We start from the raw sequence: 19,846 nt of genomic DNA, 5'->3' as shown, positions 1-19,846 counted from the left end.
GTATTGATATTTCATGATGAACGAGACGGTATGTGATTAGAAACAAACTGTGGCAAAACAACAATTGAATTGGTACAATGCCAAGCTGTTTATATGCAGGTAGATAGTGCTGATGGAATGGGCTGAACGTCATTAGTTTATTGTTTGGTTCAGAAGACACTGAAGTGGTTTGAGAAGAGTGGCATTTGTCTTACCGCATGATGATAACCAGTATGATAACTGGCTGTTAATTTAAGCATTATAAAGAGAGAAAAAAACATAAGGTTGAAAGAATGTACGTGTTTTAATAGTAATAGGGATAATAAATGAAACTTTTTTGCGCCAGTTGGCATAAACGTTCTACCTATGTGGTTTATTTAGAGTAATAGCCAGAAACTAAATATTATCAGATGGCGGTATAACGTAAATATTCAATGAGACCATTGGGGGGGGGGGGGGGGGTTAAACAATCACCAATCGTGGGCTACAAAAAAGCGCGAGTGCTGTTTTGGTAGAAATTGTGCGAATTTGGTTATTTGCATACACCATGAACGGCAGTTTATAAGATATGCTGTAACTGCGCCTTGAAATATGTGTGTCTTCATGATAGGCTCAACAAAACTACACATTATCCAAAAACAACACTGTCTTCGCCGCAGCAAACTCTCAAAATGTTGGTGCGAGTCAGGTGGGTCTTGGTAGTGGTTTATGAAAGTAAGGCTGGGCGACGCTGACTCGCAGCCTTTTAGCGTTGAACTCGGGTAGGCTTTAGACACATTCAGCGGGTCCGGGCAGGGAACCGGGGCTTGGTAATCTGGCCCATGCATAGCTTTAATGTAAATCACTCCGTTTTTTGAGGCAATAAGTACACTATAAAATGGAAAGAAACATGAAAAAAATCCATGAATAAATCTTATTTAGCTTTTATTTCGACAGCTCTTGCCACATTGTGTGAATTATTAGGGCGTTTGCTATAGTAATTGGTTCTTCCTTAACCTATATATGAACATATGCGAGCAATACAAAATTCATCACTTATCTGAATACGTGGGGCCAAAGCTGCTACAAAAGAGACCAATTTTTGAGGACGCAGATATTTGCAAAGTTCAGTAGCGCAGCTCTAACACACTTGTGTGATCAAAGTCTGCTGGAGCCATCTTCTTTCCCTTTTGAAGAGTTGCTTTCTGCCGGGTATAGTTTCATCATTTTGTCCCCTATTTCTATATATCGAGAGTCTTTACTTCTCATATAGTCTGAAGTACTCTTTTTGTCGTCATCTGTAGCGCGAATCATTGCAGTGTTCTTTCCTTGTAGGTTGAAGGCCATGTTAGCCAGACGTCTGCTAGGAGCTTCACAGGCAATGAAAAGAACATAGCTCAGCATGTAGCTCCAAATCAGGACAACAAAGCAGTCGGACACCTGCGTGGCAGATAAAAAGTGCTGTTAGCCAATACAGAATACAGCTACAACAATCTGAACACTGCTTTTCTAACCGGGTCCCCAAGGTAACCCCGCGTCATGGACTCTCAATAAGTTGTCAGTTTCGCTGCAATGACGAAGCAATTAACGAGGTAGAAACACCCCAACAACGACGAAATTGTCGAAAGCTTTAGAACTAGGAACCCAAGAAACTTGGGGACGAGGCAGAAGTAGAACGCAAGGCACTGTCTTGCACATGCACTAGCGCTATCACAAGGCGCCGTATAGCGCTCTTTTTTGGGTGTTAAACCAAACTCAGAGGGGAGGCGACACCAAAAGAAGGAAACAAAGACGACACTTGGCAGCAGCAGGTGAAGCCGTGGCTCGCGTTACCTACTGGCGTTGATTAATATCACAATATACGATATATGCTGTGAATTTAATGCAGCCACCTTGTTTCGTTCATTCTGTGGATAAGTCATACAAAGACCAAAACTTTTCCACGGAGTGACCACGAGTGGCGCGGCGCTACAACTCCAAAATCAAAAATTAGCATGGGTCACCTGCGATACAGTGCAAACGCATTGTGAGCAACCTGCACTATGGCCCGTGTGTCGCATTATTATATTATTGCTTCTTGTGGTATCCCATGCGTTTCACCCAACACCACAAGAGTTCGTATTCGGCCGTTGCTTCCTGGAAAACGAATGGTGCAAGGCGTAATTCTCCTGCTTTATCGTTAGCGTCAAGATGCACGTTAACGCAAGCATTCTCCGCTATACTAAACTCGCTAATAATTCTATTTATTAGCAAGATTTCATATAGTGAGAAACACTTGCGTTGGCGTGCGTCTTGATGCTTACGCTAAAATGAGACGCTAAGTGTGGCCAATCGGGGTGTTTTAGTGCACCGGAAGGCATTCCCGCTAAAGCTAAACCAAGCATATACGGCGGCATCAAGGTATGAAATTAGTAAATACCATGTAGGAGCTAGAAGTGCGCCACTAATTCTAGCGTCAGGATTCAAGGTCATCGCTTCAGCGCCTTCGTGTGGCTTTGCCTCAAGAGTGGTGGCAAGGTATTTAAACTAACACATATGCGTTGTATGAATGCTAACTCAATGTGATTTTTTATTGAGTCATAGTTCTCTACTGGTTTTCTGACTGGGCGCAGATAGGTCAATGACCCGTGCATACATGTTTAGTATGTTGTGCCTTGCAAACCAGTGCAAGAAAGCTGAATACGAAATTTCGGTAAATGTAACAGGTTAGTTGGTCTTACAATAAGTGCAGCATTGATTTTTCACCCACCATGGTCTCAGTAATTGACACCATAAATAATACACTACAGTACATATTCATTGTCCACAATGTTTTTCCTAGCCTAATTGTCAATTGATTTACTCTTGTGTCTAACAAAAATAAGCCCCTCAAAAATGCTCCTATTTTTTATTAATTTGCATTCAGTTAGCATGTTATACCTGGGTCATGACATGCCAAGTCAAACAGCGATTTTCAGACGATCACAAGTATGGCCGAAAAATTTCACATTTTTCAAAGAACTTGTCCTGGTTGTTTATTGTGGTTACCAAAAGTTTTCGTGCCTACTGTAAGTCTTTAGTTTTGTTCCGACTGAGCTATAGGGCGTGAAATTTTTTTTTCATAAAATTTTTTGGGATGAAGCAATATAACTGTAAAAATAATTACTCATTTATGTATATCAATTCTCCAAGGGCTTCCCACACCAGCAAAACTGATTAGTTGCCAAATTCGTTATTTTTTTCAGGAAACGTGGCAAGCTCAAAGGGTACAAATAGATTATGTGTAGCTGGCATGTTAGACACGCTAAAGAATGAAAATGATTTAGGTGCTCAAAGTATAGCAGATCATCTGAGAAAAAAATGTATTTTTTGTATCTGTACAGGTAAATATGCTTATGAATAACTGAAACTGAAAAATATCTGAACAGCAAGAGGGGTAGGGGTAATTGAGCATCTCTCTCTCTCCTTTCTTAGTGATGACTCGGAGATGAGCTACCAAGCTGTTAAAAAAGTACACAACACGCAATAACACTACATAACACCCACAACGCAAGCGAGAGAATACAGTAGGCTAACCTCCAAGTTCTTAATATAAAGCTCTTCATTTGTGTAGTCATATCACAGGGTTCGGGTCTCAATGAGCAAGATAGTCTCCTGAAAGATGGAAGAAATGAATTTGTATTAAGTCTGCATTCATCAGTGTGTTCGTGAATGGTACTTGCGTACTGAATAGGAATGAACTTTTTTTATTAAGTGTGTAATACATGCCTTCTGCTTTTGCAGAAGTTCATAGGAAAGTGGCATTTGTTACTATAAATCTCTAATGCTGGATGGTTCATCTGAAGTCACCACATTGACCAGATACACTGTTTCGCTTTTTTTTGTTAGCAATATAATATAGATTGTAAATCTATTTTCTTGTAAATTGCATGAAGTTTGCCATCTGCATCCTAGGCCAGTCGGCTTGAGATAATAATTGCTTTTGTGAACGCATCATGCTGCTTGAGTTGCGTAGGTAAAAATATGTAAGGAGTACTCAATTTCAAAAAAATATTTCTGAAGTTAAAAAATTACACTGTCGAGTAACTGCATCTATGTTTACCTCATATATATTACTTTAAAATGAGCTATCGTGCATATTTTTAGTCCAACACCAAAGTAATTTTTTGCTGCTGTGTACAGTTTTCCGGAAAAAAAGGGAAATTTGCATATTTTTTTCAGATGAACTGGTACACCTTGAGCACCTAAATTACTTTTCTTTTTCAGCATGTCAAACAGGCTGACTGCCCATATTATAAGTGTGCTTTTTGAGCTAACTCATATTCTGCCAAAAATAAGCTTCAACAAATTCATGCATTTTGCTTGTGTGAAAAGCCCTAAAAATTGATATACACAAATAATTTTTTTTGCGGATAGATCATTTCATTGCCTTGCTGTAAATACCATTGTAATGAGTGTAATCCACAAACTTATTTTGAGAAAAAAATTGTTTTTAGCGCCCTCTATCTCAGTCGGCGAAAAACTACAGACTCTTATAAAAATGCAGGAAAGTTTTCGGCAATGGAACTAAACGAGCACGACAAGTTTCGAGGTTCTAGAAACACATGGAAATTATTTCAGCTATAGTAGTGGTGGTCAGAGAAACGCTGAATGATTTGAAGTGGTGTGACCCACTGCGTGCAAGTATGCTAGCTGACGTAAGTATGATTTATTAATGTGTAGTGTAAGTTCTGGTGTTGTAATGCTGCAATTTTTATTTGCTGGGTGTGTGTGTGCTGGTTTGCCCCACTGCCATTTTAAATGCAATATGCTATAAAAGTAGAAGCTTGGACAATTTTGAATGCATTCATTACAAAGCATTAGTAGAGCAAACATCGGAAAGTGACAGAAAAAGCTGTCTGCTTGTTCTGTCCAGTTTTCCAATGGTATATGTTTTTGAGTACTTTGAATGCATTATGGTTTTATAGAATGTGCGCTTATTTATATGTTCATGAATGTCTTCTTTGAGCTACATCACTATGGTCGCTAATAGTACTGAAGTGAGAAGTATATTGTCGTACACTCTTCAACCTCTCTTGTACTGTTTTGATTCGAAGCTGATTTGGGATAATCAAGTGAAAATGGCTTTGCTGTAACTTGAAAGCTGATGTAATAGTGCCTTCAGGTTTTTTATTTCCTTAGAGAAAAATATAGGTGCATACATCTAATGCATTTGAGGATTGCCCATTTATTCAATATGTTATATGTGTGCCACGGGAAAAATGTCCAGAAATCTCAAAGAGAACTTTAGTCACTGGTGTAGCACTTATTTCAAACAAGTGCCTTAAGTGGAACTCTTGACAAATTCTAATTAAGTTCTACATATATATTATTGGGCATGATCATATACAGTACCAGAGCTGCAGAAATGCACTTTTTAATAAATTAGGTGATTTTTAATAGAATTTTGGCAGATTTCTAGTCAGATCCTCTAATGTGGTGTGCAAAGTGTGTTCGACTTTTGTATTTTATTTGATTTTTTACATTTCAACTGTATGATACAAATATGTGAAAAAAATTGTGTTTGTAGTGTTTGTACTTTCAGTGCCTCATGTGGTCGTAATTATTGTGCTCGTGCTGTAAAAATCCTGTTGTCAATAACCATGCTCACTCCTGGGAAATGACTACAAGTCACATGTGTGCAATTTAACCTCCATAATAAATATTCTGTAAGTCTTCAGTCTGTGTGTTCTCGTAGTCCATAAACAGGATTTCTGAAAGGATTCGTACTTTGCTTTGGTGTGTGGGCTGTAGATAAGCTTTTGTTCGCGTCTAATTTTTTTTAGAATGCAGCCTGCAGTCTTGCAAGAATGCTTGCTCAGAGAGAGTTCCGGCTGCTGTGGTTACTTCCATTCAATACCAAAAGAACTTCCAAGACAGGCGAGCTAAAACGTCATAGATTCCACCTATTTACATCAAAATAGAAGTAAAAAAATACAAAAAACAGCTTGATCCCGTGACTAAAATACTCCTACTCATGCCCCTTGAAAACTATAAGAAGGGAGTAAAATATTGCCTTAATTACACCAAAAAAACTCCCAAGTAATAACCATAAAACCCCTGGTTCGTTTTCACTAAGCCACAAAGGGAGTAAAGTTTCTGCCCAATCTACGCCTTGTGTAAGCCCTACCGCATGGGTGTTTTCGTTACTGCCATTTCGATGGCGTAAGAACATGTACAGATTGGAGTGATCGAGAGGACAAGCCAAAAACTTCCATTTGGGGTTTTTTTTTGTTTACAGTGTAGGGCAGCCAAAGGCACTGCGCAAACTTGAGCCTAACTTCCCTATATGCACGCGCCTAACGAGATAGTCGATGAGGCGAAGTTTCTTGGCTCTCGCGTGGCACTCTTGAAAGTGGTCCTGCACGAGGGGGCCGCGAACGGCTGTGCAGTGTGTTTTTGTTGTCTGTTGAAAGCTCTTGACGCCATCATGTCACGCTTTTCTTTACCTGAACGGCCACTGTTACATCACTGAGATTCTTGTGCAATCACAATTTTTGAATTTATTTTTGAGTGTGATGCGCTTTTTAAATGAATCTAGAGAGCCTAGCAGTCAACAAAACGTTTTTCAAATAATATTTCACATGTTACGAGGGCTAAATAGGCCACGTAGTATGTGAAAAGGTAGTGCAGTTCATACCTAGCGATAATCTGTTTCAAATTTCGTTCAAAATCTGTTTCATTGTAATGTGTATTATAAGCCATTTAAAAGATGCACTGGTGCTCCCATGTTGCTGAACTTTGGTATTTTTAAGCTCCCAAGACAACCTATTAAAGCTGCTAACTGCTACAAAATTAAAATTTCGCTGCTCCAAAAGCTGTTCCCAATTTAGTTTCAGCCATTTCACTCCTGTTTGAGTAAGACGTTAGCCTTAGGTCTAAAAAATGAATGTTTATGAATTTATGCGGCAGTTCTGTGGTAAAGTGAAGTACGCTGCCATTTTCTTTAAAGGGACTCTAAAGAGCAAAACCATTTTTGCATACTAGTAACCATAATTTCACAATCCTAAAAATATCTCTCTTACCACGACACGATGCTTGGCAACAGAGAAATTATGCAAGAAGAAAATTCGGGTGGAGGTTGTACTGAGAGACCCGTGGCAAACACAGTGACGTATGAAATATTGAAGGCATCCGCTGGGTCCTACATAGCTTCTACTCAATAAAAATAAAGTACAATGTCATCTCTTGGTGCCCTAGACCTAGCATACGAAGGTATGCAAAATTTCATCGAGTCATTGTTGTGAAAATACGAAAAAGACATTTTCAAGTTTGCATTTTGAAAAACGCAGGGGTGCAACAGCTGCACCTGTTTCACCGATTTGATAAAATTCTTCCTTTGTGCGCCAAGCTGCGCCAAAATCATGAAATTGCCAAAATCTTGCCATGCAACGCCAAAATGCTCGCACAGTCTCAAAATTTTCTCAATGGCCCTAATTAAAGCAAGAAATGGAGGTAATTTTGGCCATTTGTAGTTTCCGTCATCAATCTCTGCAGGAAACCATAACTCTAACCTGCAGTGTAAGATAGCTTCTCATTAGGCCAAAACACTCGCGACACGCGATCGACCAGATGAGTTAACAACACCGAGCGCCCGTTGGTCCACTGACCTCCGCAGATATTTACCGGTGGGACGACGCAACTTCAAGACAAAAATGCGTTGTCGTAGTCAGCAACACTTCGTCAGAAATATGAATTTTTTAGTAAGCGTGGCAGTGGCATGATAGGAACCATTACGAACTGAAGCTGGAATTGTACAAACTATCAGCACGTCGAGTTTCTTCGCTTCCAGCTTTAGTTCATGCGCCCCGCCGCGGTGGTCTAGTGGCCAAAGTACTCGGCTGCTGACCCGAAAGTCGCAGGTTCAAATCCCGGCTGTGGCTGCTGCATCTCCGATGGAGGCGGAAATGTTGAAGGCCCGTGTGCTCAGATTTGGGTTTGAAGGCCCGTGTGCTCAGAACCCCAGGCGGTCGCAATTTCCGGAGCCCTTCACTACGGCGTCACTCATAATCATATGGTGGTTTTGGGACGGTAAACCCCACATATCAATCAATCGATCGGCTTTAGTTCATGCCGCGAGTACGTTAGTTATCATAGCAACGTCACATGCAATAGATGTCCGGTGCCGTTGCCAGGCCCATAGGCACTTGTCGTTTTTACTTTATCTGGTCAAAGGCGTCTTGCAAGCAAGCTGAGAAGCCGTACGCTAAACCTAACCCCTTCGTGACAAAAAAAATGAACTGGGGGGGAGGTGAAGGTTTGAAAGTTTCTTGGTTTTGTGCTACCCCGTACAGAAACACCACTTAAGAAACCTTCGCCAAAGTACATAGGTGACCTGCGGAAAGCGTTATAAGATTTGGAAGGGACCTATAGTAGTAGTAGTCTTTAGACACAGCACATGCTCAATTATTCATCGCTGTATACACCACACTATTGATGAGTAATAATATGCTCACAGACAGCTAAAAAGTTACTGGCAAAATGATTTGGAATACAATATGACATCTCTGCAACCGTAAAAAGTCAGTTTCTTTTTCAGTTTTACGAATCTCATGGTCACCATCTTAGGGGATCCACATGTGAATCCTCGGACTATGTAAAGAAATTTGATAGGCGTGGCGAATTCTAATGTGGATCTCATCATTGGTTCCTAAGTGGGGTGATAAATGAAAGTAACATTTGTTTAAATAGCAGTGCTAATATTCACTGTGCATGGTTCACGGAAAATTGAAGGCCTTGAACATATAGGAATATTTTTTTTAATCTAAGCCTTCTTTCTCAAGTTGCTCGAAATTCGGTCTTTTGTTATAGAAAATGAATGTTTTTGATCTTGTTACCTGCTCTAAGTCCGGGTTTTAGTGCTCCAAATGTAATATTTTACTGCTCCTAAAATTGCTCCAAACTCTATTTCGGCTGTTGCAGCCCTGGCAAATGTTTAAGTACGCAATTTACCATTGAAACTTTAACCCTGATTTTTATCCGCTAATAAGTAACTTGTGATAATGTAACTTATAGCATCAAAGTTCTCAAATAGCAGTTTGTCAATCTCAATCAATATATTGTTTCTCTTTATTGTCCCGAGTATATCTACCTGTGGCTGGTCTGGAGGCGCACGCTCGTTTCCTTTACAGCCTGCGGACAGGGGGCTGTGCTTCTACCTTTCGCTGCAATCTCGCTCCAAGCCAACTCGCCACCAGCCGTTACAAAAAAAGGCTAGCGCGCTTAAATAAGGCTCGGGTTTGTTTCTGCTGCTGCACTTCTTGGTGGTACCAATGCAATAGAAACATGGTAGGAAGCATATAGGACAACACTTTCTGTAACATCATGAAATGAGTAAATTGATAAATATTCCATTCTGCACGCATGTATCATGGTGTGTCCCTTTCACAAGGGTCGGCCACATGATCCGCCATCCACTGGCAGATGAAATGGCAGAAAACGTCATCTCTCTCTCTCTCTCTATGTGTGTTTTTTTTGAGAAAATTAGTTTTGGAAACGTTTCCTTCGAATCCGTATGCCGGCAGCCACTGCCCTTTAAAAAATGAATTTTGCACATTTTCGTTCGAGGTACCACATTTCGTGATTATTGAAATAACTGCTTCAAAAAGGTGAAAGGAAATATATAAGAGAGATGGCTACTATTTTTCACAAGTAGGCGTGAATAGCAATTGCAATAGCAAGGATAAAAACAACAGCAAAAAGAATGTCAATAAAAATAATGATTGTTCAAAGTGAATGCACAAAAGATAAAATTTTCAAACAAGATGTACTGATACAGATTCAGAAAGCTGTTATAGTGTAGAAGAAAAAACAATCTCAAGCCTAAATACACCACGCTTTTTCCTTGCAAACATACAAAGCCTAAAACCCCCACAAGCCCAGATGCAAATTTCAGTGCAGATAAAAAGATGTGAAACGTTTTCTTATAAAATAAGACACGCCAGAGACGTGGGGGAATAATAAAAGTTTAGAGAATCAGAAAATGTTTCATTATTACTAATACATTTTCATTGCACCTGAGAAAAAAAAGTTTTTCCACTGTTGGAAAAACTCTTTTGTGAAGGTTTTATATGAGGTACCCACAGTTTCCCCACCCATAAAAGCTTTCATGTGGGCTTGTGAACCAAGGCAGATGGTATGTGATTCTGATTCATTAACACTTTTACAAAATTAACTCAAAGAATCTGGAGAAACTTTTCAGAAGTGTTATGTACCGACCCTTCTGCGTCACTATTGTTCACACCTTCTGGACAGTTCAGTAGCACTGAATCCTAAATGTATGGCTCAAGAATTAAGTGCAGATTGTCAGGGATTTTAGTTTGTGGAAGTTATTTCACTGATATTTTATGAAGAACGCCATAGTGGAAGGCTTTGGGAATTTTAACCATGTGGAGTTCTTTAACGTGCATGTAAATGATAAATCTAAACACATCAGCTTAAGCATTTTCGAATTCAGCGAATGTAATGTGTTCAAGCCGTTATAAAAAGATTTCTGCACTGTTGCGTGTGCGTAGTCATTACCCGATGCCTGAGCGCCGAGCAATACAGGCTGCGCCCACACGCACCTCTACTGCTCTCACTCTTTTCTGCAAGTGGAAGAAGTAATTGGCACGACAAAGTGGCCGGGGACAGCTGATTCACAATGCAAAGCGTACGCGGCTGCACGCGCTTTGAGAAGTTGGCTCTCGACGCTCTCACCAGGAGTGCGCTGTCACTGTATAGAAACAGCTATATTGTACACGCGGCGTCTATTTAGGCCATAAAAGGAGGGAGTGAGTGAGCGCCTCTAGACCAGCCGTGATTCACAATCCATTCGTTTATATTTTTCCCTTCACAACTGATGTAGTAATCGTGCATGTACCAAAACACATACTGCCAAACCAAGTAATATTACTATCCTGATTCATCTTGTCGGCATCACTTGAAGGAGTACCGAGACGAATTTCAAGTATTCAGGAATTTTCGCTCTAAACAAGGAGATAGGTTTCAAAAAGAGCGTGATGTGTTGCCTGGCAAAGCATCGCTTATATTTTTAACACCTCTGTCTTCAAAAGACACTTTCAGTTTCGATATCAAATGAGTGGCTTCTCTGTGACATGACAAGGCAGTGTGTCATTGCGGGAACTCGGCAATTCTCTACGTACTAATGAAAGATAAGCGATCTCCTCGTCGTACATATAAGCGATGAGGACATTGTGCCTATAGACCCTGGCAAAGATTTCTGTGATTTAGGCTGCATGGAAGACTTCGTTTGCAAACTCGGAATAACACCTTGTTGATTCGCCGCGATAATGTACACTCCATTGCTTGCCAATACTGTGCAAAGAAAACTTTTAAATCAACGTAACTATCTTATGCATGCTGGATGACTATTGTGGGGTAAATGGTAATCCTACTTGCATACCCAGGAAACAAAAAAATGTCCATTTTGCGATTTCTGAAAGTTGCCTCGGTACACCTTAAAAAACACTAAAGCGGAAAACACTTTTTGCGTATTAGTAAAGTACCATTTCAAAATCCTCGAAATAACATTTGTACCGTGACATAACGCGTGGTAAAAGAGAGAACATGTGAAAAGAAAATGTGGGTGCAGATGCCGCCTTGAGCTTCTAGCGCGAAACCGCGTGACATCATGAAATTTAAACGCATGCACTGGGCGTTGGGTAGCTAATCATTCATAAAAGTTACGTACACTGTCATATGTTGGTGTGATGTACCTAAGATACGATGTTTCAAGAAATATTGTAAAGGGCGAATAGAGCGACGAAGAGGACAAGGAGAAATATGATGTGGACAGACACTGTGAGCCAACTGGGCTCCATCTTGTACACCACCGAGTTTATTCTGTGTTTTGTAAAGTTACTCTCCCCGTAACATCATTGGTGGAAGGTGCGGGGTACTCACTTCACGCAAGACGGACCTTCGTAGCGGGCGCCTAGTTGTCTCCCCCATGGCGACTGAAGTCAACAATTCCGACCCTTCTCCGACTACCGCACCTTCTCACCACTTCCATGCTTTCTCCAACTGGCACGTCAACCCTCATCTTGGAGCCCCCGAGAGATCCGGGTACTTTTTCGGCACCAATAGCATTGATGTAGAAGCCTGGCTGAAGTCATACGAGCGAGTGGGTGTACGTATGCAATGATACGGAACGCTCATGCTGGCCGACGTGATTTTTTATTTCGGAGGCACCGCAAAGGTCTGATATGAAACGCCCGAGGAAAAGTGACCAGCTGGGAGTGGTGCTTTTAAAAGCTGCGGGAGCTATTCGACAGGTCTGTGAGAAGTCAACGCACCACCCAAAATGAGCTGACACGGCGGGTTTAGACGTGCACCGAATACCTCCACATGTACATTCAGGACGTGCTCGCTATGTGCCGTGAGGTAGACTCGCAGATGTCCGAAGCCGATAAGATTGGTCATGTTGTTCAAGGCATAGCAGATGACGCCTTTCACGTTCTTGTGTTCACAAATTTGTCTATGGTCCTGGACATTATTTCTGAATGCCGACGCTTTGAAGAAGCCAAAAAACCACCGTGTTCTCCACCAGCTTTCCAGGCTTCCAAACACGGCTGCAACATCCTCATGCGAAGACCCTCGCTTGCCTTCTACAAAAATTCGCGGTGACGTTGTTCATATTGTCCGTCGGGAAATCGGAGCCACAGCTCCACTCGCGTCAGCCTTCCCTAACTCCGACAGTTATCATACCACTGTTTCCCTCATTCAGACCGTCATGAGGCACGAATTGGCCAACGCTGGCTTGAACGTCTGCTACATTCATCGCCCAGAATACGCCCCACCAAATTCACCCGTGACGCTCGGCCCAGCCGATGTTTTTCTGCAAGCCCACGTTATCAGAAGCCGGTGGAATGGCACACCTCAGACGACCAGCCGATATGCTTTGATTGCGGTCGTATAGGCAACATTACGCGCCACTGTGGTGCTTGGTCCAACTCTTCTCTGTGACCTCAATTTCCACTACACTGCCGACCTGCCTGGAATTCACGCTCGTCATCGTGAACAGAGCCGCTAACGCCTGGCCATTCCTCGCCCCCTCAGTCCTGCCACTCCCCTTCGCCGCAACGCCATTTCTACCGCTCGCCCCCATCTCACCGATCGCCGTCCCCAAGCTTGTTGAGGCGCTCACCTCCAGAAAACTGATGGGAACAGCTCTTGGAGTTGATGCTGCAATACCGACCCGATGCCAATAACTTCTACTGACCTTGCCCGCACATCAGAACCTTATTAATGTGGACGTCGACATTCTACCAACTACAGCCCTCGTTGAGACTGGTGCACACGTGCGTATTATGAACGCTGACCTTAGAACACGCTGAAGAAAGTCCTTACTCCTGGCCCAACGCCTGTGGTCCGAACTGCCGATGATAGAGAAGTCACCGCGATAAGTGTGTGCTGAGCTCGTGTCAGCTTCGCCGGACGTCACACATCAGTTCTGTTTTATGTTTTAAAACAGAGCCCTCAGGACATAATTTTAGGCCACATGTTTGGACATTTCGTCCGAACATTTGGCCTTGATAGGTTGTTCAGCCGGTATAGTGAAACTTGCTTTACCTAGTGTTGTTGATCCTTCAAGTTACCCTCCGAGTCGGCTCTGTTCCACAGAATACCTACATCTCCCTCAACGAGCAGTTGCTTACATAGGCGTCTCCCCTGTTGCACCTGCCCCAGACTGTGTTTATAATGTGACTCCCAATGTTAACGTCCGGCTTTCGCATAACGTTGCGTTTCTTCACACCATCGTCACTGTAATGGCCAACGCATCCTACCTACAACTAGTGAATTATGGCCTATGTACACAAGTTCTCATTCGTGTTATATCTCTCGCTGAACTCAGGCCGGTGGCAGAGTGCCATATTTGCCCTCCAAGTTATGACAGCATTCCGAGTGCCGAGAAAACTTCGCCTACTCCTCCATCAGACCAAAGTGTGTTAACCGAGATGATTGCACCCGAATCACCGAAAGAACAAGCTTATGACCTGCGCTTCTACTTGCATCTTTTTGGGGCATATTCGACATTGGCGACCACCCCCTCAGCCAGACGTTCTTTGTTAGGCACCGGATTAATACAGGCGATACGAGTCACACCCATCGGAGACCTTACCGCGACTCCCGTGCTGAGTGGCGTATCATCCAATAGGAAGTGGACCGAATGCTTTCTCGGAATATTATCGAGTTGTCATGCACTCCACGGACGTCTCCTGTTGTAGTTTTCAAAAAGACAACAGCTGGGATTTCGCAACAATTATCGGCATTTAAATAAGATAACGAAGAAGAACTACGATGCCCTGGAATACACTCATGGCACAAACTATTTTTCCTTCATAGACCTTTGCTCCGGGTACTGGCAAATAGCCGTTGATGATATGGGCCATGACAAGACGGCTTATATCACTACCGACGGCCTTTACCAGTTTAAAGTGATATCATACGGTTTATGCAACGCGCCGGCCATGTTCGAACATATGATGGACACCCTGTTGCATGGCATCAAGTGGTCTATCTGCCTGTTCTATCTGGACGACTTCATCGTTTTTTCGTCTTCTTTTGCGAGCACCTTGAAAGTCTATCAAAAATATTACCTGTATTTTGTACGGCGAGACTGCAACTGAATACGGCAAAGGGCCACTTTGGCCGTCGTGAAATTTTTGTCCTCGGAAATTCCGTTGATTCTGTTGAGGTTCACCCTGATCAAGATATAATACGGGTAGTAAAAGATTTCCATGTACCAACCTGTACCAAAGACATTCGCAGTTTCTTCGGCGTTTGTTCCTAATTCTGCCGCTTTGTTAAAAACTTCGCTGACGTCGCACGCCCTCTCACTAAACTCCTGAAAAGCACCACCACGGTGCTCTAGTGGCTAAGGTACTCGGCTGCTGACCCGCAGGTCGCGGGATGAAATCCCAGCTGTGGCGGCTGCATTTCCAATGGAGGCGGAAATGTTGTTCGTGTACTCAGATTTGAGTGTGGGTTAAATAACCCCAGCTGGCACGGTTATTTGCAATGGAAGGCACAAGAAAGATTGGCTAGTTTTTTTATTTTCTGTTGATGAAAACAGTCGCAGAATAGCCGCAGCTCTGTCACGCGAGAACTTACCTTCGACGCTGCTTTATTGGTGACTTGAAGCGGCTTACTCAGAAAAAAAAAAGGTTACCTCTCTGAGGCGTTAAAATAAGCCGTGTAATTATGCCTTTTTAACTTAACCTGTGTAGCACGTTTAAAAAGCACGTTTACCTCAAAACGCGTTACCTTTTTGTTTGGATAGCGTTGCCATATGTGAAGCGTTTTTCACGGTTTTCATTGTTGATATAACTGCAAAAGTCTTCTACACGTCAAAACAATATCGTTATACTCGCGTGATTTAAAGGTGTCGCTCAGTAACAGGGTCAACGATCGAGCATGTTATTCTGTCTGTGTGGGTATAGCTCAATGAAGTAGCAGCAAACGGAAGGTTGATTTAGACTAAGTTTTTTCTGATTATATATGCGGCTGCGTAGACACACCAGACAAAAGTGTATCGGCTAAGTCTGTTCTGGTTTTGGAGCGCTTCACGAGATTTTCACGTGCGAATTCACGAAAAAAAATCACTCAGAAAGCATATCGGGTCTGCCTACAGTCCGCGCGCCTTTCGCGACGTGAGCTTGAGCGTACGAATTGAGCCGCGGTCCTTACAAGTACTCAACGGTATTGTCTACAGCATGTTGTTGAAGCAATATTTCAAGCGTATTGCGGATGAAAGTGTCGCCAGGATCGCCCTTGTTGTTTACATGAATAGCTTCTCTAGCGCAATTGTTATATGCGAGGATTTACCGTAACAATCTGTGGCTATGTATTTTTACACCGCACATTTGCTCATTTCTCCCGAGAGCCCCTTGCTGAAGTGGGCCTGTCCTTGAATTAGTACAAATTGAAATGTGCACTTTTGGCATGGCTCCAGCAACGGCGACGGAACTTCAAGAATAAGCTACATTTACGCCGTTAAGATATACCTCATAAGTTTTGATGAGGTAGTTAAAGCTAGAGATACAGGTCAACATAGCTCACGTGTTCATTTCGGAGCCCCTCTACTGCGTCTCTCATAATCATATGGTGGTTTTGAGACGTGAAACCCTACATATCAATCGTTAGGAGCCCCTCTACAGCCACTGAAACTTCCTCTGTTGTGGCCGCCGCTTGTAAACATGCGAGAGGCGTCCCGACGCACTGTTCTCGAAGCCAGCTTGTGCACCTGCGGCGCTAGTTTTCAGGGCATCATAGAGGGTGGCGGCACGCTTTTAGCTGAAACGACTGGGCGGAGCCAACGCGCCGGGACGTCACTTGGCGCCTACTGTGTTTACAAACGTGGAGTAGGGGAAAATAAAGCACCCCTCCCCCCTCCCGCCACGCTCTCTTCTGCAGCAGCGTGGCTACGCTACCCGCCTAAAGGCAGCGCTTTGGAAATTGGTTTGTGCTGCCTTGGTAGTGCTAAACACAGCGCGCTTCTAACATATTTGTGCTGCACTGATGGGGGTGGCATGGGAAGGAAAGTTCCTGAATACATGGGTTACATCCCTGGTTCCGCATGTCACCCGTCCTAATGAATGAAAAATGCCGCCCACAAGTGAACACAGTATACAACCTATGACCAATAAAACGGCATAGTATGCGCTGTACGCACGTGTTATCATGAATTTGCATGCTAGAGTGGTTGCATGCTTGCGTGCATGCTCATTAATCACCAATCACTTCCTGGATATGCGGTATTTTTTCTCATGCTTACACTCTAAAACGTACGCAGGAATATCAGTATACAACTGTGTATGCTATTGCAATTTACTCGAAAGCACTCGTGAACACGACCTCATGCTGCATCAGTTCAGGCCAAATATTCAGGGTATTTAGCGAGCTTTTTCCCTTAATTTCATACTTGACTGAATGCCTCGAATTATAGGAGCTTGTATAAAAGCATACAGAAAATGTATCTAATGTAAACAGGTCAATTAAAGCCTACGAAAGCATGGACGCACCCCACTCACCTTTAACAGGCGCGCGTTATCTAGGTCTGCTACTCTATAAGTACGGCCACCCCCAAGCGTCACTTAAATCACTGAACCACCTCGTAAAAATACGACGCAACTACAGTTAAATGTGTTCGTGTTTCCTCGTGTTCAAGACTGTCAAAGCCGCACCATATTCGAAGGAACAGGTGAAACTGAGCGAGAGAGTGGAGAGGAAGAGACGCAGACTGGACGGCGGCAAACGCAAGCCTTGCCTTGTGCACATAACGTACACGGCAGTGTCTCAAATATGGTGGTAGATCTAGATGCAGTGCCACAGAGTCAAGTGGCCCATGAGGAAAAGATGACTCTTAAGGTATGAATACATCTTATAGAGAGATCCACAAAATATTTGAAAGAAGTGAGGTAGCACGAGGTTTTCTCACTGTTTATTTTTCTAATAGTGTAGGCCAAACCTAAGCGTCAGAGTAACCACATTCTAGCCGAAGCAGACCCTCAGCGCTACGCTCCACTTTCTGTCACACTTTTCGCCACCTGTGACTAAGACCAGGTGAGGTTGCATCAGCACTTTCTGTATTTTTAACTCATGACCATGCGACAAATTGGAGGTGGACGCACAGCTTACGCAGATATGTGTTTCGTGCACCTAGCTATGTTTTATGTGTCTTCTCTGTCTAAACATTTGCGTAATAAATTCAATTTTATTATTCTACCAACTATTCCGACTGAAAACATTAATAAGGTTATGTGTTTATGTTGTCATTTTTTGTTGCTCACATAAACAAGAGGACACGCAGCTTATGCGAAGATTTTACATTATTTTGTGCATCACAAAACCTTCCTACACAAAGATACAAGGATTTTGCATTAGAAATCTATTACTTTGCATCTCTTAGACTTATTGAAAAAAATTTCATGTGACTCACCACATTGAAGTGAGAATAGTGCCTCCTTTCTCTGGCGATGCGATGCATGAGATGTAAGAAGGGCAAGTGAATGAGGTAGACGCCGAAGGAGAGTTGGCTAAGCGGCACAAATCCATTCCAGGATAGAAACTTGTTGACAAATCCTTTGGTAAATAATTGTAACAAGACAAAAATTGCAATCATGTGAATTACAGTAGAATGCAGCATATTAGGTGTGCGTATGAAAAATAATAACAATGTTCACAGGAACAAACAGTAAGAACAATTAATATTAGTTTGTAATATTGTATGAACTGTTCCCCTCACGTTTACCAACACTAAACAATAGGAGAAATAGAGCATTATATTAGCAATAATAAATTAACACATATGTTGAACTGCTGATTGTTAAACAATGTCACAGGAGTCCTCAGCTCAGCAAATTATTGCTTAAGCAAATGCAAAATTGTCAAATGCAAGAAACAAAGAAAAGCCTGGAAACATTGGGTATTGTGGCCATTGAGCGAAATAAAGTTCTGTAAAGCAATACCACGGATCACACGGAACCTCATTACCTTGATATCTTTCTTGATTTAGGAGTTGCGCGAGACTTCACTGTTAGCACAGAGAAATTGTGTCTGCGTTGCCTGTGGTCTGCGGCCCCCTGACACCACAGGGATGCAGCACCAGTTACTTTGGGTCATTTAGCTAACGTCAAGTGATCTTCGTTGAGTAACTTTATGACTGATAATATAATCCAAAACACCACCTTTGCGCCCCTTGTTTCGCATTATTACATTGAAAATAATATTAAAGCATTTTCATGCATGAAAACCACCATATGGGTGTGTTAAACTGATCAAACCAAGAAACAACTAACAAGTAAAAAACTAGGATACTTTTTTTCTGGTTCCTTAGCAGTAATCGTATTATTCTCACAAAAAATGAAAGAAAGTAAAATGAAGTTAAAATCCTTCTTTCTGTTGGTGGGACCCAAACCCGCAACCTTCACAGCTGTTGGTTTCATATCAGACTACTCCTTTCCACTCTTTTCATCATGCAACGCTATATCGTGCTTTTTGCGGGCACCGTAGTGTAAACCACTGCCGAACACACTATTCTTCTTTAATACGGCATTGCTGAGGGATGGCATGCCGCAATGCTTCTCCTCACAGTACCAAATACGTTTGTGGCCACAAAGACGTATGCCTGTAATCACGATACTCGTATAAGTTTCGAGACTTTCTTGCCATTCATCGATCAGCAAGTAGCCATGTCATTTCGAGTAAACTTCAGCAGATGATAAATGAAGAGTTAATGAGATGGTCCAATTACACATAAATCAAGTGTAGGGCTTTAATTACCACGCTTGTATACAAGCTCTAGTCAAACTAAGACAGTTTGCAATGGTCTCTACAAAGGCCATTCGTCCAGGTTTCGCTTAGACTGTGTGGCATGTATGCGCCACGTAGTTTTGGCGTTCATTTTTTCAGTTTCTTTTAAATGCATGAGTTTGTTTCCCAAGGTATTATCTCTTTTGCTTATGAAGACCGCTCATATAGGCTAATGGTTTGAGGCGTCCTGAAAATTCGTATTTCTGTAGCACGCGCACTCTTTACCAGAGCAGTCTTGCCCGTTCCTTTTTGCCGTCTTACCTCCTCTGCCTGAGATGCAAGCGAATGAAAACCAGGAAATGCAGATGGACCAGAGTAGGCGGTCACTGAATGAAACGATCATCCTTTTGATCAATGTAGCCCGTTCATTGCTGCGGTGCCACTCAAGCTTCATGAACAGGCAGCACAGGCCACAAGATAAGGCGATACACCAAAGTAAAGCTTGCATCACCTGCACACATAAGTGATCAGAGCAGAAAATGAGGAAACATTTTGTAGATTAAGGAATCATGATATATCATATATTGATTCAAGCCATAAGAACCGTTGGGCATAG

General features: G+C 42.4%; 1 protein-coding gene across 1 annotated transcript; it reads right to left on the bottom strand.

Annotated features, from left to right (window-relative positions):
• Positions 1 to 886: 886 nt before the first annotated feature.
• LOC142777284 (nose resistant to fluoxetine protein 6-like) lies at positions 887 to 19,737 on the bottom strand. The gene is made up of 3 exons (XM_075881599.1): positions 19,552 to 19,737; positions 17,918 to 18,060; positions 887 to 1,398 (listed from the first exon to the last, which is right to left on the bottom strand). Exons 1-3 carry the CDS (start codon positions 19,682 to 19,684, stop codon positions 1,117 to 1,119), a joined length of 558 nt encoding a protein of 185 aa, XP_075737714.1. The 5' UTR covers positions 19,685 to 19,737; the 3' UTR covers positions 887 to 1,116.
• Positions 19,738 to 19,846: the final 109 nt, after the last annotated feature.

The sequence above is a fragment of the Rhipicephalus microplus genome, chromosome X, assembly GCF_043290135.1.
Source record: "Rhipicephalus microplus isolate Deutch F79 chromosome X, USDA_Rmic, whole genome shotgun sequence".
Classification (NCBI taxonomy): Eukaryota; Metazoa; Arthropoda; class Arachnida; order Ixodida; family Ixodidae; genus Rhipicephalus; species Rhipicephalus microplus.
The sequence above is the reverse complement of the archived record's forward strand: the minus strand, read 5'-3'. Positions and strand labels throughout refer to the sequence as shown.

Coding starts and splice junctions, on each gene's coding strand:
- LOC142777284 (XM_075881599.1), bottom strand. CDS start 19,684: ATGAAGCTTGAGTGGCACCGCAGCAATGAACGGGCTACATTGATCAAA. Junction 18,061..19,551: donor TTGCATCTCAGGCAGAGGAG/GTAAGACGGCAA, acceptor TATTTACCAAAG/GATTTGTCAACAAGTTTCTA. Junction 1,399..17,917: donor ACTATTCTCACTTCAATGTG/GTGAGTCACATG, acceptor TCTGCCACGCAG/GTGTCCGACTGCTTTGTTGT.